The 24,122-nt window shown below is 35.6% G+C and overlaps 2 protein-coding genes and 1 long non-coding RNA gene across 4 annotated transcripts; 2 read left to right on the forward strand and 1 right to left on the reverse strand.

Annotated features, from left to right (window-relative positions):
* Positions 1 to 16,589: 16,589 nt before the first annotated feature.
* LOC119779046 (peroxynitrite isomerase THAP4-like) lies at positions 16,590 to 18,196 on the forward strand. Its single transcript, XM_038278542.1, has 4 exons — positions 16,590 to 16,946; positions 17,501 to 17,734; positions 17,856 to 18,037; positions 18,190 to 18,196. Exons 1-4 carry the CDS (start codon positions 16,674 to 16,676, stop codon positions 18,194 to 18,196), a joined length of 696 nt encoding a protein of 231 aa, XP_038134470.1. The 5' UTR covers positions 16,590 to 16,673.
* On the forward strand, positions 18,046 to 21,698 carry LOC119779043. Of its 2 annotated transcripts, XM_038278541.1 has the most exons (7): positions 18,046 to 18,460; positions 18,579 to 18,660; positions 19,248 to 19,434; positions 20,135 to 20,256; positions 20,379 to 20,607; positions 20,694 to 20,840; positions 21,204 to 21,698. In XM_038278541.1, exons 3-7 carry the CDS (start codon positions 19,377 to 19,379, stop codon positions 21,458 to 21,460), a joined length of 813 nt encoding a protein of 270 aa, XP_038134469.1. In that variant the 5' UTR covers positions 18,046 to 18,460; positions 18,579 to 18,660; positions 19,248 to 19,376; the 3' UTR covers positions 21,461 to 21,698. The 2 variants fall into 2 exon arrangements, with proteins under 2 accessions (XP_038134469.1, XP_038134468.1); XM_038278540.1 differs by lacking the exon at positions 19,248 to 19,434 and having other exon boundaries at positions 20,170 to 20,256.
* A 20-nt stretch (positions 21,699 to 21,718) lies between these two features.
* On the reverse strand, positions 21,719 to 23,195 carry LOC119779045. Its single transcript, XR_005280175.1, has 2 exons — positions 22,956 to 23,195; positions 21,719 to 22,097 (listed from the first exon to the last, which is right to left on the reverse strand). It is a non-coding gene; the product is annotated as an uncharacterized LOC119779045 (long non-coding RNA).
* Positions 23,196 to 24,122: the final 927 nt, after the last annotated feature.

Here is a 24,122-nt window from a genome sequence, read left to right on the forward strand (position 1 = left end):
ATATTATGGTCAACTGTATCAAATGCAGCACTAAGATCCAACAGGACGAGCACAGATACAAGTCCATTATCTGAGGCCATGAGAATATCATTAGTGACTTTCACCAGAGCTGTTTCAGTGCTATGATGAGCTCTAAAGCCAGACTGAAACTCTTCAAAAAGTTCATTATGGTGTAAGTGATCGCAAACTTGTTTGGCAACTACTTTCTCAAGAATTTTGGATAAGAAAGGAAGATTGGATATAGGTCTATAATTGACCAAGTCATCTGGGTCAAGAGATGGTTTCTTAAGCAGAGGTTTAATTACAGCAACCTTAAAAGCTTTAGGTACATATCCCTGTAACAGAGATAGATTAATCACATCTAAAATGGAGGAGGAGATCAAAGGGAATACCTCCTTAAATAGCCTGGTTGGAACTGGATCTAACATACAAGTTGAAGGCTTAGATGAAGACAATAATTTTGCTAATTCAGAAAGTTCAACTGGATCAAAGCAGTCTAAACCCGGTTCAGATTCCATGACTACCTCAGGTACAATCGCGGATAGAGGAGTGCTTATGATCTTATTTTTAATAAGATCAATCTTATTTATAAAGAATCCCATAAAATTATTGCTGCTAAGAGCAGGTGGAATGGACGGTTCAACAGAGCTATGGCTCTGGGTGAGTTTGGCAACTGTATTAAAAAGAAATCTAGGATTATTCTTATTCTCCTCTATTAATGAGGAGAAGTATGCTGCTCTTGCTTTACAAAGGGTCTTCTTATACAGCAGTAAGCCATTTTTCCAGACTAGGAAGGACTCCCGCAGGCCTGTGGAGCGATATTTTCTCTCCAGTTTCCTAGCATTTTGCTTCAAAGTACGCAGCTCTGCATTAAACCAAGGAGCAAGCTTTCTATTTTTAACGGTTTTCATTTTCAAAGGAGCTGCGTTGTCTAAGGCAATACGCAGAGAACTAGCAACCCCATCAACAAAATCATCAACCTGTGAAGGGGAATAAGCTATGCTTTTGCACTCTGCAGCACTGCTCAGCGACACAGAGGAGAGAGAAAGTGAAGCAGATTCTTTAAAATTTATAACTGCACTATCTGATAAAGATCTACTAAAATTGAACCTTCTTTTGGGGGAGGAGAACTCTGTTAAAGTAATCCTGAAGGTTATTAGAAAGTGGTCAGAGAGGACAGGGTTGTAAGGAAATACTGTTATTTCTTCACAATTTATGCCGTATGTCAGCACAAGAGCCAAAGTATGAAGATGAGAATGTGTGGGACTATTCACATTTTGAACAAAGCCAATAGTGTCTAAGATAGTATTAAATGCTGCTCTTAAACTATCACCTTCAATGTCAGCATGGATGTTAAAATCTCCCACTATGATGACCCTGTCAGTTTTTAATACCAAATCAGAAAGGAACTCTGAAAACTCATCTAAAAATTCAGAGTAAGGACCTGGTGGACGATACAAAGTTACAAAAAGAAGAGGTTTTATGCCTTGAAATTTGGATCAGGGAAATTAAGGGTTAAATGTTCAAAAGAGTTGTAGGTATTAACTGTTTTGGGAGTAATCAGTAAGTCAGACTGGAAGATTGTTGCTACTCCTCCTCCTCGCCCAGAACTTCTGGGTATGTGAAAATTAAAATAGCTTGAAGGAGTTGCCTCATTTATGCTCACATAATCCTCTTGGGGCTAAGTTGTGTTTTGTTTACAGTTTTCTTTTCCTCTCATTTCATGCAGGTGCCAAAGCAGACTTCTTGAAGCTACTGTATAATTTTTGTTTATTTTTTTTCTTTCTCAATTTTTTCTCTTTTTCAACCAACATCTCTGTCTCTCTTTCTCTCTTCCATTAGTGCTAATTACTTCTCCCATCTTCACCTCTCTTTCCGACTATGTTACATACAATTATATTCTCTAAACCATTTCTAATAAAGCTTTATACATAATTATTACGTGGAAATTGTAAAAACAAAAAATTTTGGTCTGCTTGAAAGAGTATATCTGTTGGGTTGTTATCTAGCTCTGGTAAAAACCAATTCCCAGTACAAAACAGGATGTGGAAAAAAAAACAATTGTGAAAGAAATTTAATTTAATTACAGAGCCTGCTGTTTTAAACTATAAAAACGAATTTAACTCACTAAAGAATATTTAATAAAAAAAGGCATAGAGGCAAAAAAGTTGGAACAAAATAATGTCTTGTAATACTTTAGCTTATCATTACTTTATTTAAACACACAGTGTTCCTAATCTCAGAATTTTAATGTGGAATAGAAGTTTCTTCTACTCAAACTATTTAGGTTCAGACGGAAAAAAAAAAACATTGGAAAAATATTCAGTGAAATTAGTAAAATTCAGAACAACGGATTAGAGTTTGAGGTTTTTGTAAAGCTGCCTAACTGACTTTAATCACTGTGCCCTTCGAGCACAATAATAAACAGCAGAATCTTCTGTTCTCAGGCTGTTCATCTGCAGATACACCTGCTGTTTGTTGTTGTCTCTGGAGATGGTGAACCTGCCTTGGACTGACTGAGAATACCATTTGCTACTACCACTGCCACTATCGAGCGTGGATACCCATTCCAGTCCCTTCCCAGGAGCCTGTCTGATCCAGGCCATGTAGTAGCTGCTGAATGTGAATCCAGAAGCTGTACAGGTCAGTCTATGAGACTCTCCTGGTCTTTTAACCACTGGTTCAGATTCTCTCAGACTTTGACAACAAACACCTGTAAATTAATAAATTCAAGAAACATAATTCTTGTTAGGAAAATAGTTTCCCAAAAACAGACTGAAGTTCTGTCAATAATTTTCACATGTAAAGCAGATGATAGAAAACAGCAGCCCTGATCTGTAGTCCATCATGTCTCAGTGTGATTTCTGTCTCTGTCTGTTTGTCACAGTCAAATAAATAGATCTGGAAATGATTAAGCTTTGCATTGACTCCACCCATCAGTGAGGGTGCAATTAAAAGAAAACAATCATGCCAACTTTTTCAGGAACTAAAGCAATAGAAACATGGTTTTCCAAAGACTAGTGATGGAGCGTCAACAAAATTGACAGCATAGAATCACTGCTGGAATTAAATGGTTTAGTGTAAACCCAAAAAGCCATCATCGATCCCACTCTTTTCTCTTCAGTTTGTCAGATTGATTGTTTTCTATACTGACTAAAAGTTTCTTGAGCCTTTGTCAAAAATGAGGTGGAAGTAATGGACTAGACAACCTGACTGTTAAAACTTAATAAAGAACTAAATAAAAACGGTATATAGTTCAATACAGAAAAAAAGAAAGAGGAAAAAAAATTTTCTGGTAAAAAGTCATGAGCTTACAAGACAGACAGATTATAGAGACAGACAATCTGATCATTTTCACAAAACTGAAACTGAAGCATAGAATGAAAATCTTCAACTCTTGATTGGGTTTCATTTCCATTTTCTTTTGAATAAAAGGCAAGTAGGTGTGCTATGTGAATAAATAATGTTTATTTAATGAGAGCATTCACTTAAAGATAGAAATAAGACACTCATGAAGACACACACATTCATTTATAAACAACAACAAAATAAACTTTACAGACAATTGTATAATCATCCAAAGAGAAGGTTAATTATACTTATAAGAGCAAAGCAGAGATACTTAAAGTATACAAAAGAACAGCAAACAGAATCCTATAAGTATAATTATTAAAAAAATTTGGATCTATAAAACAAATTTTAAGTCTATTAGTCAATATTATTTATGGTATAAGAGCACCTCCTCTGGTGGGTTAGTAATAATGCAAATGCTCTTTACTCAAGAGCTGGCAGGAGTTTCTCTTCTTTTGTTCCACTTTTAACAAAGAACAAGACAGATTGGACATTATAAGAAACTGCAATAATTTATTTGATTTCAGGTTTAAAGAAGTGTGCTATTTTAGATGATTTTTACGTTGGGGGGCTGCTCAGTGGTGCAGTGGGTAGCACTGCTGCCCTACATCAAGATGGTTCTTGGTTCCTGGCCCGAGGTCTTTCTGAATGGAGTTTGCATGTTCTCCCTGAGCATGCGTGGGTTCTCTCCGGGTACTCCGGCTTCCTCCCAGTCAGTGTGAGAAATACCTGTCAATATTTGGGGGGGTCCCCATCTCCCGAATGTTGCGCAATACCGCAATACCGATCTAAAATTTCTCAATATGCAGTAGGCCTATAACATTTCAAAGTCAAAGTCAGCTTTAAAGGAATAGTACACCCAAAACATGATTAGCCTTCATTTTCTACTCACCCCCATGCTGAACAACACTCTGGAGTACTTTTTTGATATCTCAAATGCATCTGGAGATCTGGGAGGCTTCTTGCTGTCTGCTGACATTCAAATAATGGAGGTCTATGGTGCCCGAGGCAGAAAGGTCCATAAAAGTCCACAAAAAACGTGTCAGTATCCCTCCATACTGCTCGTCCAATGTATTCCAAGTGTCCTGAGTGGGTAGCGTCCATAATTTACTCAAAACGAAGTCATTTAGAATGTTTTTAGAGCATAAACAGTAGTGTATAGGATTTCCTAAAAGCGCGTTCATGAGTCTACGGAAACCGCGGCAGACCAAACCAGACGAAAGTGTGCATTCAGCTCGGCAAAGAACTCATGCTCTTCCTCAACACTGAAGTCCTCAGACATTTTTCTTTCGTTGTTTCTTTCTTTGCACAGGTAAACAGCACATTTCTTTTTTCTACGCTTGCATTATCGGCAGAGCAGACGCTGAATGCGCACTTTCGTCTGGTTTGGTCTGCCGCAGTTTTCAGGCTTTCAGGGGGTCTCATGGGTTAATCGGGGGTGGTCGATTACGGACCCCCCCGTATTTCGCACTCTGCTCCCAGTCCAAAAACATGACCGTTAGATGGATGGATGGCTGGATGCATTATATTGTAGCTTTTTCTTACGTATTTTTTATACAAAAACTTCAATATCATTAATGCTTTGTGACTTTTATGAGTATAAGGCAGTTTATAAATATGGCATGACCAGTCTGATGTGGCAATGCATAATTCAAATGTAGTACCTACTTAATTAGTAACTACTATTCTAATATAGATACCATTTGTTGCAACAACCCCACATTAAAGATAACTTTAATGCACTTAGTATCATGATATTTAATTTTATCTGTACTGTATCGGTCTTGTTTTACTTTTTTGTTTAATTTCAGTCAAAATGTGAATATCTAAACAAATGTTTAGAGAAAGTTGCAGGTTAGTCATCTGTTATGGTAAAAAAACTGAAACCAAGCAGGTTTATCCTCATGTAAAAGAAAGATGCTTTAGTGACGTCAGATTCTATTTATGTTGGGAAAAAAAGAGCCATGTAGGGTTTATCTACATAAAATGAAACAAGTATTTAATTACACAGCCTACTATTTTAAACTACTATTTAAACTATGTTTCATTAAAAAAAAATTTTAAAACATGGGACCAAACTGTTATAGCAAAGTGATTTATTTTAATAATTTAGCTTATCTTTACTTATATAAAACACACAGTGTTCCTCATCAATTTTCAATTTGGACAGGGAAGTCCACAAAAAAGATATAGAAGTTAAAACATAAGAAGAAAAGCCTTTATAATGATAAAATATTTAATTAAATTATCTCACACACCAGCCTACATATAAACATGGTCAAATTCAGAACAACAGATTACAGGTACATTCCTTAACAGTGACATATAATAAGAGACAAGATTAAAAGATTTATTTTTCTCTTTTTATCATATTTTCTTAACAGTTTCTGCAATAATATCATTGTTGGAGCCTTATGAAGAAAATAAATCCTCCCATCAAAATAAAGGCTACGCCAGATAAAACTTAAAGATCTTGAGGTTTTTGTACAGCTGCTGAACTGACTTCAATCACTGTGACTCTCGAGCACAATAATAAACAGCAGAATCTTCTGTTCTCAGGCTGTTCATCTGCAGATACACCTGCTGTTTGCTGTTGTCTCTGGAGATGGTGAACCTGCCTTGGACTGACTGAGAATAATAGGTGCTACCACCACCACTACTGATATAAGCAAGCCATTCCAGTCCCTTCCCAGGAGCATGTCTGATCCAATTCATTTCGTAGCTGCTGAATGTGAATCCAGAGGCTGTACAGGTCAGTTTGTGAGACTCTCCTGGTCTTTTAACCACTGGTTCAGATTCTCTCAGAGACTGACAGTAAATGCCTGTAAAGCAAACAAAGTAATAAATATTTATATTTTCAGTTAACTGATTCACAAAGAAAGATAGAGACTCTGTCAGCACCTTCTTACCTGTAAAGCAGATCATGGAAAACAGCAGTCCAGATCTGTAGTCCATTGTGTTTCAGTGTAATTTCTGCTCTCTGACTGATTGTCACATTCACACAAATAAGAAATCAATTATAAAGTTTTGCATTGACTCCACCTTTCAGGGAGGAGAAATTCAAACTCAGAATTATGAGGCAAGCACAGCTCATACAGTTTTGTTTCATAGTGGGATTTTTCATATTTTTATGAAAGGCAGCAATTTCAGATCATACTTTTTTGGTAATCATAATAATTTCAGTTTTAGTCAAACTAATAAGAAGCCTCACCATCGGCACCACCGTTTCCCAGCTCCCCCACTCTGCATCATCAATCACATCCAGGGGAAAACCACCAACTCTCATCCTGGCAAATAAAAAACCCTTTGTCTCCTCCAGGAACCTGCACCTCCAGCAACTCTTAAGCACCGCCCCATGGACTAAACCAAGCAGTGCGAAACAGCAGGCTCTCGGACCCCGGATATGGAGTGTACACTTAGAAACTAAAGTCCAACGCTCTACCAGGGTCCCGGATGTTTAATGCTGTTTGGGTCTCTTCTCTGCCTCCAGTGGCTGATGCAGCTAGGCCTTTAACCCCTAATTCCTACCCATGCCACGGCAATACTTAGAACAATTGTAGCTCCCTCACAGCCTCTTGGGGAGCCCGGGAAAAGCCAGATTTCTTACCCAGCAGGGGCTCAATCTGAGCTAACAGGAGGATGAGAGAGCCCCCATGGAACCAACCTATAGAAATAAGCATCTACAAGGGGAAATTAACCCCTAAACATCCAAACTTATACACCCTGAGCTGGGCTAAAATGGTCCCAGCTCTGTGGGATGATTTTTTTTTTTTTGCAATAAATTTTCCCACTTTCTTGACCCTGGTACGGCGTTGACACTTAGAAAAAATTCTGACTTATGGGACCCTGGTACGGGGCTGACAGTTTATTGAATAAGAATGGTAAAACTAATAGTAACAATAAATACCAATAATAATACTATAAGGCATTGATAATATTATTATTATTATTATTATTATTATTATTATTATTATTATTATTATTATTATTATTATTATCATTATTATTATTATTATTATTATTATCATTATCATTATGAATGATTGATTGATTGATTGATTGATTGATTGATTGATTGATTGATTGATTGATTGATTGATTGATTGATTGATTGATTGATTGATTGATTGGATATAAGTTCATTAGTACCCTCGGCTTCATGATCCAAATGTAAGTCAAAACACAACAAGAAAATCTAAATTTTTTGTGTGTACCTTTTTGTAAAATGTCCCAAACTGCAAAAAGGCAAAATTCACAATATATCACATTCAATTAAATGCTTAAAAAAAATGGTGTGTGAGGGTAGACGCCTGCTACGCATTGATTTTTGGAAACAAACTACAAAACGAGCACACACATCTTTACTAAAATTTTTGCACTCTCAACTCTTGTATAGCTTTCATAAAATATGGCAAAGATCTGAGGCAATTAAATAGAAATAGTCACGTTCTCTTAACATCAATTAATAGACAATGTTGGAAGAGCAGCAAAATTATAATTTAATCCTAAAATTTAACCAGAAATAAGTATACATGTTTTGACCACATTTGTTGTTGCTGTGTTTAGACTCAAATTAAAAATAATATTGTTATATAAGAATTGGATCCTATTTATGTAAAAGGAAAAAAAAAAAATTACCCCCTCCCTAACTACAGGTTTTGTTTTCTTTTAATTATAAATTACACAACAGTCCTGTACCATTAAAGGATTTATAAGGTAATTAATTAAAATTAATTGAATTCCTTAAAATTTAAGATATAATTTACACAAGAAGTTTCTTTTTTCGTACTCTTTATTTACAAAAATTCAAATAAAAAAAACACAACAAGGTTTCTCACACCCAGCTATTCAAACAGAGTAAATTTTCTATTCTTTAGATCAGTTACGTTTACTAAAAATATATTGCAATGGATTCTACCGATCAAAATGAAGGCTCCTCTCGGATACATTTGAAGGAAGCTGAGGTTTTTGAGGTTTTTTGAGGTTTTTGTAAAGCTGCCTAACTGACTTCAGTCACTGTGCCTCTCGAGCACAATAATAAACAGCAGAATCTTCTGTTCTCAGGCTGTTCATCTGCAGATACACCTGCTGTTTGCTGTTGTCTCTGGAGATGGTGAACCGGCCTTGGACTGATTGAGAATACCATTTGCTACTACCACTGCCACTATCGAGCGTGGATACCCATTCCAGTCCCTTCCCAGGAGCCTGTCTGATCCAGGCCATCATGTAGCCGCTGAATGTGAATCCAGAGGCTGTACAGGTCAGTCTATGAGACTCCCTGGTCTTTTAACCACTGATTCAGATTCTCTCAGACTTTGACAACAAACACCTGTAAATTAATAAATTCAAGAAACATAATTCTTGTTAGGAAAATAGTTTCACAAAAGCAGACTGATGTTCTGTCAGTAATTTTCACCTGTAAAGCAGATGATAGAAAACAGCAGCCCTGATCTGTAGTCCATCTTGTCTCAGTGTGATTTCTGTCTCTGTCTGTTTGTCACAGTCATACAAATAGATCTGGAAATGATTAAGCTTTGCATTGACTCCACCCGTCAGTGAGGGAGGAATTCAAATTTACATCTATTAGGTAAGCATAAGTTAGGTCATATTTTTTGAATATTTTCTTTATTGGTGGGAGTTTTTATTATTATTTTTTCAACTAGACTGTAATTTAGCATTAGTTTCTTTGTCATAGCAATGATAAAGAAATAAAATGAAAAACATCAAAAATACCATAGTGATAAGAAATATCATAATAGGGATATTGGATATTTATTTAATATCCAATATCCCTATAAATCTTTTTCCCTCAAATATAAAAGTTATATTATTCTTATTTATTCAGATAGAATATAGAACATAGATAAATGTCTGCAGGCATTTAAATATATATCTTCCTTTAAAAGGTTTGCGCTTATGCAAATTATAAACTTATATACTATAAGGCATTCCAATTTGTTTGTAAAACAAAACGTTCTTTTCAAACAAATGTGTTCTGTACAGAAAAGTGAGAGTTTAGACCCACTATTTGCCTTTTACAAGACAAGTATTGGAAGATAAACAGATTGAAAAGTAGGAAGCTGTTCTAGCTTTAATGTCATTTATCAAGTATAGAAGGAGATTAAAGGCTGCTCTTTTTCAAAGTTAAGATTAGATTTTTAGAAATAAGTGAAAGAAAGGGGAACACTGATTAAATAAACTGAATATCAACTTATTACAAATTAAAGAGTAAAGATTTCTATAAATACAAAAAAACAACTACAGGAGTGTTGTAAGCTATGAAATGTGTAATTGCTGTACAGTAATCTTTATTGCAGGAGTTTAAACAAATATTTTATAATTAAACATACTTAATTGATAAATTTAGGAGAAAGGTTAAACTTAAATTCTCACAAACACAACATTTTAAATTAGATGGGGTTTTTTTAAATCTTTTTTTGTTCTCTTTGTTGTGTTTTATTTTTTTTTATTTCAGTAAAAATATGTTAATCTAGCAACAATTTTGAAGTTAATTTTACAGTCATTTCACATGGTGAGAGTAAAAAACAAAAACGGAACCAAACAAGTTGATCTTCAAATGTAAAAGAAAGATGGTACAGTAGTGTGTGATATTCAATTTATATAAAAAAAAAGAGTCCTGATGTAACAATATTGTGTCATTTTCATAGGTTTTGCCTTGTATATAGTTTTAGTATATACTGGGTGTCTATGGGATACAGTACTGTACCTGCTCTTCTTGGGGCTAAGTTGTGTTTTGTTTACAGTTTTCTTTTTTTCTTCATGGAGTTACTGTATAATTTTGTATAGTTTGTTTTTATTGTGTTTTTTTCCTTTCTCAATTTTCTTCTTTTTCACCACCCTTTTTACTTCCCTGTCTCTCTTTCTCTCTTCCCTTAGTGCTAATTCCTTCTCCCTTCTTCACCTCACTTTTCGTCTATGTTACATACGATTATAGTCTCTAAACCATTTCTAATAAAGCTTTATACATAATTATTAAGTGGAACCTGTGAAAACAAAAATATTGGTCTGCTTGAGAGAGCATATCTGTTTGGTTGTTATCTAGCTCTGGGAAACCAATTCCCAGTACAAAACAGCATGTAAAAAAAACAATTGTGAAAGAAATTTAATTTCATCACACACTGCTTTTTTAAACCATAACAACAATTTTAACTCTCTTAAGAATATCTCATTAAAAAGGCATGGAGACCAAAAAGGTGAAACAAAATAATTTATTGTACTATTTTAGCCTATCATTACTTTATTTAAACACACAGTGTTCTTAATCTCAGAATTTTAATGTGGAATAAAAGTTGCACTACTCAAACTATTTAGGTTCAGACAGAAAAAAAACATTGGGAAAATATTTAGTGAAATTAGTTCTCATATAAAAAAGGTAAAATTCAGAGTTTTAGGATTTTGTACAGCTGCTGAACTGACTTCAGTCACTGTGACACTCGAGCACAATAATAAACAGCAGAATCTTCAGTTCCTCTTTTTTGTTCCACTTTTAACAAACAACATGACAGATTGGACATTATAATAAACTGCAATAATTTATTTGACTTCAGGTGTAAAGAAGTGTGCTATTTAAAGTACTTGTTCTTCCCTGAAGGGCTCCAAATGACCACAATCCCGATATACTTGTGTCTACTAGAAACACTCTGCTGCTCGTTGCATCAGTGACAAAGACCAGAATCTCCTGAATGATGCTCATCTAAGGTCTAAAGATGAGGGAGGAAAGGCCGTTATTCTGAGGATCCTAAACTGTGGAACAGTTTTCCCTCCAACTTCATTCTGCTGGCTTTCTGGGAGTTTCAAAAAAGTAAAAAAAAATTTTTCAGACGATTTTTGTGTTGTGATTATATTGTAATCTGTTCTTACATATTTTGTATACTAAAACGTCAATATCATTAATGCTTTGTGACTTTTGTGAGTATAAGGCAGTTTATAAATATGGCAGGACCAGTCTGATGTGGCAATGCACAATTCAAATGTAGTACCTACTTAATTAGTAACTACTATTCTAATATAGATACAATTTATTGCAACAACCCCACATTAAAGTTAACTTTAATGCACTTAGTATGATTATATTTGTTGGGAGCTGGAGAAGTTCCATCTCTCTCCAGCAGAGTCCGCCATGGATCCTCCTGAGCTGAGCCTTCGACACACCTGAGGCGCATCTCATCATCAGAGGATCCACAGTATATAAGCTGTCTTCAGACCCTGCCTCGACGCCGCAGTGTTAAATCCAGTTGGTTAGCACCTAAGCCTAGTATCCTCTGAGAACCTTTGTTGCCATTGAATCCAAACTGGATTCTAACCCTTTGTCTCTGCTTTCAGGAAACCTGTTTTTCTCCTGTGAAGCTCTGGAAGAGCTTAACCTGCCGAGCCTGCCCTCTGAGCCAAACCTGAAGACTCTTCTCTGGATTCCCATGCAGCTCTGGACTAAGAGCTGGAAACTCAGAACCAAGGTCTGCCTTCACCCAAGAAGTAAGACGCTGAAGCAGTTATCGGACTCTGCTGAACAAAACAATCTCTGGACCCAACAGTTCCTCCCTCAAGGCTTTATCAGGACTCCTCAAGGTACAAACCTGAAAACCTTAAAGACTCAAACTCAACTGAGCCAACGCTAACTGAACTGTCTCCCACGCAGACTCCAGTGAACCAGCCCCCAGGCCTGAACCAGTACCAGTGTTATTTCCATGTGCTTGTGAAACAATAAACCTGTTAAACTTTTATTCTGTCTCCGTGGTGTTCTGCATCTTGGGCCTCTCAGTAACCCATCATGACAAATCAGTTATCGTTTAAATATATATATTTTTTAAAGATTGTTGTTAGATCATACTGCCTGCATCTATTATTAGTTTTATATTTATATTCCTTTTTTATGTTGATTGAGTTATTTAATTGAAACATTTTGTCTTTATATTATTGTTAATACGAATCTTGTTGACTTTTATGTATGTTCTTGACACAAGCTAAATGTTTCCTATAAACCTCTAAGTACATTTTAAAATATCGTAAATTTAAAATATTGTTATTTTAGTACAGTACTGAAATATCTAAGGTATTTAATGCAGATGTATGTCTTTCCAAATCACTATTTTTAAATGTGATCACAAAGCGTCTTTTCTGGTGGTTTGGAACAACTGTTCAGGCTCTGAGGGTTTTTGTTCAGCTCTGCTGCTTGTTTGTGTCACTGTGTCTCTGGCACAGTAATACACAGCAGAGTCTTCAGGCTGCATATTCTGTCCATTCAGAGTCACTGTTTTTCTGGAAGTGTCTACATCTATGCTAAATTTGTTCCTTAGTATATCTTTGTAGTATGAGTCTCCATCATCACTTTTCATTCCAATCCATTCCAGCCCTTTCCCAGCAGCCTGTCTGATCCAAGCTGTGTAGCTGCCCAGAGAATAAGAGACCTGACATCTGATGGTCAGACGTTGACCTGGCTGCACAGTTGAAGAGGCTGGCTGAGTCAGAGTTTCACATGATACATCTGTAGAGAAAAGGTTTAGGATCAATACATAGACAGTCAGTTTAGGATCATCATGATGTAAATGTTTCTCCTTCAGTCAGACTCAAAGGATCCAGCAGCCAGCAGCAGCAGCAGAGCTACAGAGAACATGTTGGTGATGAAGATGATCTGATGGGAGTTTCTCTGCTTCTGCAGCCTCACAGCATCAGATCAATTCTTTAAAACCTGACTGTTCTGATTTGCATAATACAAACCCTGCCATATCAGAAAAAAAACAGTTTTCTAATATGCTATCAAGACAGATAAGATTTATGTTTTTTTTATTTTATGAAGTTTCCTTTCTAACGTGATTATGAGAATATATATTTTATCCAATGTTTTATTCAAACACATCCTGGACATATAAAACTGAAATTAGTTTTATTTTTAACAGCATATTCTGTTGATACATTGGAACAACTTTTCATAAACATCACAATAAACATAAACTTTGAAAGCAAGTTTTGAAAGCAAAGATTTTTCCACAAGTCTAAATTTATTATTTTTTTTTTTGCATCTTATCTAAAAAAAAAAAAAAAAACATCAAATAGTCTCATACATATATGTTAAATCCTACCAATATTTGGGTATAGGTCATACTTTCTCTCAACACTTTAGGTAAGTTTTAATTAATAATAGATATATGTAGAAGTTGCAACTAGAAATGTTAAAAATTACCCAACCTAACTTCAACCTAGATCGGATAAATAATCAATCAATCAATCTTTATTGTCAACTACAATTTACATTGCAATCGAAATTTCAGTTTCAGTACAAACCGTTCATCAAAATACATCATATACATTCAGGTGGGGGGGCTGAGGGGGGAAGATTTGTACTTTTCCTTAGACTATAGATGCTTAAAAGAATCAGTAGATAAGAATCCAGATTTTCAGGAGGACCAAATGAAAAATGTTTTAGTTGTTTTAGAGGAAGACTGAGAGGCAGGAACTCTACTTTCTTCTGTATCATTAAACAAAAACAAGAACACAGTAACCAGAAAGGTAATAGAAAGAGCTTGTGATTTGTATATCTACCATAAACACATAAACTTTCTTTCTAAGGGCAACAAGCAACCTCAACAAATTTTATTCTAAGGAATTTTTTTAAAGTCTTTGAATTTATTTCTTATATTTTTCTTTTTAACACAGGGTCAAAATAACACCTACTGTACAAAGTCAAACATCAAAGGCACAGTAGATAACTTTTGAAAAATCAATTCTAAATATAGTTTGAAAATGTTTATACTTATAAATATATTTTTTACATATAAAAGTATCACTTTAGCATTAGATGTGCTATAACTGGTAAAGCACTAATTGGTAGCCCTGCTTTCTAGCCTGTGTGTCCATGGCAGCCTCCGCTGTGGGGAGTAGCTGTAAGAGTGGGGTGTAGAACAACAAAGGTTGAACAACTACTGAACAAAGGCTCAGTAGTATGTCTAATAATGTATCATGCATTAGTGTATCTAATTGTCCAAATGATTGTATTCCACCAAAACTCCTAAAAGATGCTATTGTTTTGATTGTGCTTCATTTATTAGGGATTATAAATGATCAATTCTGTATCCTCTGACTGTGTCCCAAGTTTTTTAAACACACTATTATTCAGCAATTGCTTAAAAAGTCAACCCTGGACTCTGAAGTCAAATATACGACAATTTAAAAATTGCAATTTTGTCAAAAATATCTTGGGCAAATTTAAAATCATCTGCAAGTAAAATGTATTTAAGAGAAATTTCAATCTGACTTAAGTTTCCCTGAAATTGTACTTGTAAGAACTTTAAATGATCTGTTCTTCTGGCTGCTCTTTTGGTTACGTCTTCATATAGTTAGCATCATTCATATAGATGGTCTATAGGTATAAGTGTGTGTGCATTATTGTTTTCCTGTGTATCTTTGTGTTGCCATTACCCAAAAACAGCTGGAGATCACTACTAGCCTTCCGTGAACCAAGAAAGGACAAGGAGTATATAGACTAAAGGATGAATGGATTAGAACCAATCCAGCTTTTTTTGTTTTTTTATCAATCTCTGAACAACATAAGTACTGTAGTTCAATGGTCCCCAACCACCGGGCCATGGACCGGTACCGGTCCGTCGGTCATTTGGTACCGGGCCGCACAGAAAAGAAAAAAAATAAATAATAATATATATATATATATATACACACGTATATATATATATATATATATATAAAATTTATCAACGATCAGAGTCTGAGTGATGTTTTATTTTGAAAAATACAAAACATTAGGGTATTATCTCCCAATTACATCAGTCGGTGCATCTGTGCCTGTTGACACAGGTTAATTCCGATCAAGACGCATCCTATCTATAACATCCTATCTTTGTGAAGCGGGATTTGCTGCGGTTACAGCAACCAAAACAAAGCTACGGAGCAGACTGGACATCAGGAGCACACTTCATGTGTCATTGTCTCCGATTACGCTTAGATGGGACCGGCTTGAATTAGTGGGAGCTCAGGGCTCCCACTAAATTAACATAATGGTGAGTTTTATTTTTATGCTGTTTGTATTTCATTTTATGCCATTCGTGTCATTTTATTTGATCGTATTTACCCCCACACTTTAAAGGGCGGTCCGTGAATATATTATCTGACATATAACCGGTCCGTGGCGCAAAAAAGGTTGGGGACCACTGCTGTAGTTCATAAAGATCAAAGCCAACTCTGATCCATTAATCCCCTAGTTTTGTCAGATTCGGTGAATATTATAGTAAGTAAAGCAGCTGGGAATATTTTATCAAAGCATCTTTGTAAAGTTGGTGTGATAAAATCATATTTTTTGTCCAATAACAAATGATATTCATTTTGTCTGAAAACTATCATTTTAGTGGTACAAATTACAAATAAACCACACAGAAATATACACAGATTTATTTTATACAAATGTATTTGCAATATATTCTCCAAAATTGAACATCTTTGTGTAACAGGCACATTTTTCACAAACGACAACCAAAATCAATATTGCAATAATTAAAAAATGCCTGTATTTGAATAGCTCATCTTTAACAGAAAGGACAAAAAAGTATCTATATGGCTGTTGTTTTCTAAATGTAAGGTCACATAAAAATAAAATTCACACTATTGTGCAATACAATCAGCACATTTGTGGAAATACGTTTACCACAACCAGCAGCTTCTGTTTCAAAAAGTGTTTAAACATTTGTAAAGAATGCAAAAATAAGTATATGAGAGCAAATTTATCTGCATGCATTTCATTAAGTATTAAAGGAATAGTACACCCAAAACATGATTAGCCTTCATTTTCTACTCACCCCCATGCTGAACAAAACTCTGGAGTACTTTTTTGATATCTCAAATGCATCTGGAGATCTGGGAGGCTTCTTGCTGTCTGCTGACATTCAAATAATGGAGGTCTATGGCGCCCGAGACAGAAAGGTCCAAAAAAAGTCCACAAAAACGTGTCAATATTCCTCCATACTGCTCGTCCAATGTAATCCAAGTGTCCTGAGTGGGTAGCTTCCATAATTTACTCGAAACGAAGTCATTTAGAACGTTTTAGAGCCTAAACAGTAGTGTATAGGATTTGCTAATAGCGCCCCCATGCGCGCTCACGATTCTACGGAAACCGCGGCAGACCAAACCGGAAGAAAGTGCGCATTCAGCGTCTGCTCTGCCGATAATGCAAGCGTAGAAGAAGAAGTTCCGCTTTTCACCTGTCTATTTTCTGCCCTGAGCCAGGTGAGCACGAGGTCAGTCTCTCTCAGAGTTTGAAAAAGTTGTTGATTAGTGATTTTAGTCGTGAAATTAAGAAGATGGTTCGAGTGTGTTCCTATCCTGGATGCTTCAATCAGATGAAGCGGCAGTGTGGAATAACCCATTCCGTAACTTTCCACAAATTACCTCTTCGGGACCCTGAAAGGCTAAACCTGTGGCTAATAGCTCTACGAAAAGATCTAAGGACAGCTAACGTGGATTCTCTCCGTGTCTGTAGTGAACACTTTTCAGCGGATGATTTCCGAACCTGTAAAGGAAGAGCTTTATTAAAGAGTACAGCTGTGCCGATGGTGTCACAACTAAGGACAGAGGTATGTACTTTATAAACCATTTATGTAACTTACACGTTTGTATATGATCTGTATTTTTACCGGTACTTTTTTTAAAAACGTTAAAATGTTAAAACACGCTAATATTACTTGAGTAAAAATGTTAACTTCCACATCAATTTGGACAATCATGGAATTTTTTACAAGTCATGTTATTTTAGTTGCTTTGTTATCAGACGGATTTTTTTTACACTGTATGTATGTACAACCCACCTATTGACAAACACCCGCTCCACAGCTCAGTGTGACATTATATTAATTTTGTGATCAATCAATGTGATCATTGATGGCCTGCAAGTTGTTAGTGTTTAGGAGTTAATAAAAAATAAAAATCTGGATGATAATAACTAAACTTTTAGCACCCAGGGAAATACTAATGTGATCCATGATTTAAAATACATAAATAAATAAATAAAAAAGTGAAATGAATGACATTCATTGCCACATAGTCTTTCTTAGATGCTGCAACTTTTATTTGCTCATATGAAATCATAGCATGATTATTTTTTATTATTAATAATAGTGTTTGTTTCTAGGGCATTTCACAACATCCTGCTGCTGCAGTGACAGAGACAGCCAACATTGAGACTTCTTTTGATGATGTGCCACACTCCACTCCAGTTAAACCAAAACAACCTGGTGATCGACCTCAGCACTCTCATGCAAGACTGCAGCTGGTCCTAACAAGCCCTGAAACAACCAAAGAACGCACATGTCCATCCACATCTGGCAGTTATCGTGCCTTCCCCCCCACAAGGTTATCTCAAACTGTAAGTACTCACCCACTGGCTGCTATGGCAAATCTAGTAGTTACAGTTTCGGCTTATGTGTGGCTTAAAGCAAGTAAATATAACTTCTCAACAAGTCTAATGGTTATTTTGTTGATTTTAGGATATGCAAGCTCAGATGGCAGAGGAACGTTTGGAGGAAGGTTTGGATGTCAGCATGACCTCAATTGGTGTTCCTCTAGACCCAAAAGACACCAGTTTTGCTCTTCCAAGCTCAACATCAACTTCAACTCCAACCTCAGAAGAAACTGAAGACTTGAGAACCTGGGATGAGAGGAAATGGCTGTTTGACGAGTCAAAATTGTTTCAGCTTTTCAAGACTTGCCATCAGTGTGGAACAGAAATCATTCAAAAAAATGTTCAGATATCTGGGAGCTGTATCAAAATATTGTGGGAGTGTCTGAATCAACATAGTGATGAGTGGAGTTCCTGTCCAGATGTTAGAGGGATGCCAGAGAATAATCTACTTGTAGCAGCGTCAACTCTCTTCACTGGTGCCACGTACACAACAATTGCTGATTGGGCTGGACTGCTGAATCTCCAAATTCCCAACAATACAACATATTACAAAATACAGTCTTCATATCTAATCCCAGTCATCGACATGGTGTACAACGAGCAGCACAAGGCCATCATGGAACAGCTACTGCATAAACAGTATACTCTGAAAAAGGGAGTGCATGTATCTGGAGATGGCCGATCAGACAGGTTAGTATATTATTTATAATGAATGACAAATTTTTAACTCTTGATTATCTGAAGTTATCGTTAGAGTAATTGATGTAATATTGGATTTGATAGCCTATTTATCTTTTTGTCTTTACAGCCCAGGCTTCTCCGCAAAATACAACACCTACAGCTTCATGGAGGACACAACAAAGGAAATAATCCTTTTTCAGTTAGTGCAGGTAAGGGAAATTATTATTTCATATTTCATATTACAACATAATATGAGAACAATTGTCAATTGTGTGTTTACAAATTGACTGCACAAAGATACATATGCATATATTTTGTAGTTTTATTTGGATTTTGGTCATTCTAATTGGCAAATAATAATTGTGAAGCGGAAGACTGTGATCTATGTATATGTTTTTTTTTTAAAGGGTGGGATTGAATTTGGTTTTGTACTTAATCCCACTTGTTTTCGTTCTTCAATTTGATAAATGTAGCCTACATTATTTTTTAAATTTCTATATTTATCTATTTTCAGTTTTCTTTTTTTATTGTATCTTTTTTTTTTATATATTATTATTATCTATTGTATTTATTATCAATTTTGGTGCATTTATTATATTGTTTTTCTTCCTTTTTTTTGGGGTAATGTTTCTCATTTTCATCATGTGCGGAATGAAATTAAAGAAGTAAATAAATGTATGTCTAATATTTGGAACATATTACAAAATCAATGTTGCTATCGGATTATGACAAGCACTGTCCCATCAAAGATGTATGAAACTGATTTTAAACATTAATTTTTTGTTTTGTGGTACAGGTGACAGAGGCATCCAGCTCTGCTGCCATGGAGCCAGTGGGGTTCAGGAGAGGACTTGATTATCTCCTTGAGTAAGGTCTTGAAGTGGAGGTGGTAACCACTGACCGATCACCATCTATACGAAAAATTATGCGCGAAGAGTATCCGGAAATCCACCATGAGTTTGACATCTGGCATGTTGTCAAGGGTAAGCTGACAAATTGTAATTTGTAAATGTGCAATGGTAAAGGAATTACTATAATGAGGAAAATGTTTTTACAATATACTTTGGATAGCCCTTGTACAGCCACATAAACTTTTACATAATTTACCCCTCCCTTGCCAAAGCGCTGGCACCTGCCTAGGTTATACACAGCCCCATTGTGATCCCACACTCCTCTATTACCTGCTCCCACCTTGTACTTCATACCCACCAAGACTATGTTGACGTCACCCATGTGCAGAAGTGCAGTCTGTTTAGACTGTACATCTCCAATCACCTACACTCTCTGAGCCCTGAGCTCCCCATTGTCGTTAAAATTAAATTAAATGAAAAATACTTTATTTATCCCAGAAGGTAAATTAAATGTTTTAAAAAGCTCACACTCCTTTCTTTTTTTCAAAACAACAAAGCAATATTGTCTCTAACACCTGGTTCCCTTGATCCTTCACAAAATCTTTGATCCACCTGTATGAACAACATGTCCTGTCTAACGTTTAGTGCCACCTCAGTGACGTTGCCACCATACACCTGGTGGATACATTTCTTGTACTCCCCAACCAGACTATTTTATAAAGGAATAAGTTTCTTGGATGAGAGACAAAACATCTTCTACTCACACGTTTACTCCAGTTGCCATATTTTATGCTTGCTTGAGACTCATTGACGATTGTTCTGTTTTTGGTAGGGCTAATGAAAAAATTGCTGTCAGCATCCAACAAAAAGGACAACCGAGACCTGCAACCATGGATAAAATCCATCTGCAATCACTTGTGGTACGCCTGTTCCACTTGTGGAGGTGACCCTGATGTGAGTAACATCACATTCTTCACATTTAGCCAACATAAAGTTATGATAATAATAACTGATAGTCTTTGACACAATCCTTTTACTCTCTTTGATACTGAATTGTAATTTTCTAATATCCTCAGGATTTGATAAGGAAGTGGAAAGCACTACTTCATCACATCTGTGGTGTGCACCGCTGGGAGGAAGATGGACAGGAGATTAAATGTGTGCATGCTGACCTTACGTCAGAGGAACAGAGGCGAAAGAGGTGGTTAAGGAGAGACTCTTACGCTTTCAAAGCCCTGACAGCTATTGCCCTGGACAAAGGACTCATGAAAGACCTTAGGCAAATTGCCCTTTTCAAACATACTGGTAAATATAACGAGGAAAGCACAATAATAATGAGAAATTCAAAATTTTTAATATTTAGTGAACTTGTCATTATTATGTTTTCTCAGGGAAGCTTGAAGTATTCCATGCATCTATGCTGAAATACACAGAGAAGAGACTGCACTTCCACTACTCAACAATGAAAGCTCGCACCCAGCTTGCCGTTATGGACCACAATGAAAATGTTCAGCGTGAACAGGCCTACACCAACACAGGTAACAAGAAAGTATATTCAAAACAAAAAAACCTAACCTTGTGCGCTTTGCTCAGTGTCATATACTCATTTATGTCCTCAAAATGAGCTGTATTGAAAAAACAGCAAACATTACATTTAACCTTCAATGGGAACCGCACCTGTTTAGTGAGCTGCTGCACTAAGATCTGCATAACAAATATGGTACTTTATGGTCCTAATTCTCACCACCACAAAATTACAAGTACCAGATTTCTAATTATTTGGATACAATTTCCTGGTTCCTTTTTTGAAACCTAAAACCGAAACTTTTTGAATGCTTTATAATAGCTATGTTATTTCATTAATGTTTCCTCTGTCTTACATTTTCTTCTTTGTTTTTTAGGACAAGCACGGTTCAATGTGGTTTACCCAAAACAAACAAAAGAATGGGTCGCCAAAAAGATCTATGTTCCAACAACACAAACATTCCGGCAAAATCTGGTGGTGCAAGTTGTGCGGAGACGCCTGGACCCCAACATCAAGATCAAAGACCCCCAGTCATATGTTTCTATCCCTCCCATACCAGAAAACATTGCTCAGAAACCAAAGCCTGCCAAAGAGGAAGCCATACAAAAACATACTTCCCGATACAGCAGTTAGTCTGAGTGGTGCAGTATTTTTACTCTTGCCTTTTTATATTTGTAATTATGCAAATAAAAAGTCTAGCTGGTGGCATGTAATTTTAACCTTCTTTTTTTTTCAAAATTCTGGGATACAGAGTCTGATAAGGGGTTTACTTAATATAGTTATAACATGACATTTTGAAATAAAATGGCATGTGTTTGTGGTTGGCTTGTCTGCATTTCACACTTAGGTCTAGAATAAATATTTAATCAAAGGAACAGAGTTACATTTTTCTTACCATCCAAAGTCATTTTGTTTATTTCCAAAACAACACAATAGTACAGGAAAGGTTACAGTTATCGGCTACATAAATTCTGAAATGATATCTATAATGAGGCAGTATAGGTTTGTGATTTGGGAAAAAATATGAAATACAATGAAGTAGTACAAATTAATATGGAAGAGTCTCTTAGGATTTGTTTATAGTCTTTACAACTGTTCAAAAGCTGCCTCTGCCTCCTTGAAACCAGTATACACTCCATCTGGTGAAGGGTAGCTGGAACGGATGCTTGTAACAATACAGGCAGGTAAAACTCTTCTGCTGTCCTTGCCAAGTCTCTCGCCTTTCAGAATCCACTCGAGTACCACACGGTAGGCCACCAACCTGTACTGACTGTGGGGGGGGGGGGGGGGGGGGGATGGAGCCATTATTTTAGCAATACAAGTGAAAAAGAAAGCAGTATCTCATCCAGCACACAACCTGGGTAAGATGCTGAGTAAACAGACTTTAGTACTAGCATCACATACAAAAAACTGCACAGTGAGTACCATTAACATTATGTATATATATCATATATATATAACATATATATATATATATATATATATATATGATATATATATATATATATATGATATATATATATATATATATATGATATATATATATATGATATATATATATATGATATATATATATATATCATATATATATATATCATATATATATATGATATATATATATATATATATGATATATATATACATATATATATATATATGATATATCATATATATATATGTGATATATATATGATATATATATATATATATATATGATATATATATATATATCATATATATATATATCATATATATATGATATATATATGATATATATATATATATCATATATATATATATATATATCATATATATATATATCATATATATATATGATATATATATATGATATATATATATATATCATATATATATATATATATATCATATATATATATATCATATATATATATGATATATATATATATGATATATATATATATATATCATATATATATATGATATATATATATATGATATATATATATATATATATCATATATATATATATCATATATATCATATATATATATATCATATATATCATATATATATGATATATATGATATATATATGATATATATAATAACATTATTAGCAAGGCATAGGCCTGTTGCACAAAACTTACTCTGCAGAGAGCGTGTTGTTTGGTCCTGCGGGTCTTGGCCTCTTTTTCCAATTGATTTTGGGCACATGGAAAAACATCTCCAGAACGCCACGGGTCAGTAATGGTGGATAATCCGTGTTTTGGGTGACACAAAGTCTTTGGCTAGTGCTCTCGGTCTCATCAGTGGAGATATTTAGATCCTCCAGTGGTGGCATCAACAAGTCCCAGTCCACACAGCAAATGCTCTCCTCTTCTGTTGGCATTGCATTTCCACATTTACACCACCATGTTTCTGACGCTCTACGTCTGTAGCACAACGGTGTTTGCGGCTCAGCTTGAGCTGCGGCTGCCTCATCCATGTCTCTAAGTTCGTCATCTGTGTATTCTGGTTCATAGAGAAAAGGCTCGGCAAAGAACTCATGCTCTTCCTCAACACTGAAGTCCTCAGACATTTTTCTTTCATTTTTTCTTTCTTTGCACAGGTAAACAGCGCATTTCTTCTTCTACGCTTGCATTATCGGCAGAGCAGACGCTGAATGCGCACTTTCTTCCGGTTTGGTCTGCCGCGGTTTCCGTAGAATCGTGAGCGCGCATGGGGGCGCTATTAGCAAATCCTATACACTACTGTTTAGGCTCTAAAACGTTCTAAATGACTTCGTTTCGAGTAAATTATGGATGCTACCCACTCAGGACACTTGGATTACATTGGACGAGCAGTATGGAGGAATATTGACACGTTTTTGTGGACTTTTTTGGACCTTTCTGTCTCGGGCGCCATAGACCTCCATTATTTGAATGTCAGCAGACAGCAAGAAGCCTCCCAGATCTCCAGATGCATTTGAGATATCAAAAAAGTACTCCAGAGTTTTGTTCAGCATGGGGGTGAGTAGAAAATGAAGGCTAATCGTGTTTTGGGTGTACTATTCCTTTAAAGACCTGCAGTAAATCAAAGACAAACACACAGGAGACAATTCAGAGACACATGGCTGCTACAATGATCAGACCTCATGAGGTTTTAATTGCTTTTCTAATCCTAATAGTGAACTGGACAGGTAAGAACAATGGATTCTTCAATAAATGTGTAATAGAATAAATAATCAAATTGTTTCAGAAAAATTAACAATCTGATTGGCTGCAGGTACTGATGGTCAAACACTGATTGAGTCTCAACCAGTGGTTAAAAGACCT

This window comes from Cyprinodon tularosa, unplaced genomic scaffold (genome assembly GCF_016077235.1).
Source record: "Cyprinodon tularosa strain WSP-4 unplaced genomic scaffold, ASM1607723v1 ctg1417, whole genome shotgun sequence".
Classification (NCBI taxonomy): domain Eukaryota; kingdom Metazoa; phylum Chordata; class Actinopteri; order Cyprinodontiformes; family Cyprinodontidae; genus Cyprinodon; species Cyprinodon tularosa.

Excerpts from the sequence above, each read along its gene's own strand:
- LOC119779046 (XM_038278542.1), top strand. The coding sequence starts at position 16,674 with ATGGTTCGAGTGTGTTCCTATCCTGGATGCTTCAATCAGATGAAGCGG. Across the intron at positions 16,947-17,500 it reads TGTCACAACTAAGGACAGAG|GGCATTTCACAACATCCTGC; the intron begins GTATGTACTTTA and ends GTTTGTTTCTAG. Across the intron at positions 17,735-17,855 it reads CCACAAGGTTATCTCAAACT|GATATGCAAGCTCAGATGGC; the intron begins GTAAGTACTCAC and ends TGTTGATTTTAG.
- LOC119779043 (XM_038278540.1), top strand. The coding sequence starts at position 18,201 with ATGCCAGAGAATAATCTACTTGTAGCAGCGTCAACTCTCTTCACTGGT. Across the intron at positions 18,461-18,578 it reads GGAGATGGCCGATCAGACAG|CCCAGGCTTCTCCGCAAAAT; the intron begins GTTAGTATATTA and ends TTGTCTTTACAG. Across the intron at positions 18,661-20,169 it reads TCCTTTTTCAGTTAGTGCAG|AAGGACAACCGAGACCTGCA; the intron begins GTAAGGGAAATT and ends GCATCCAACAAA.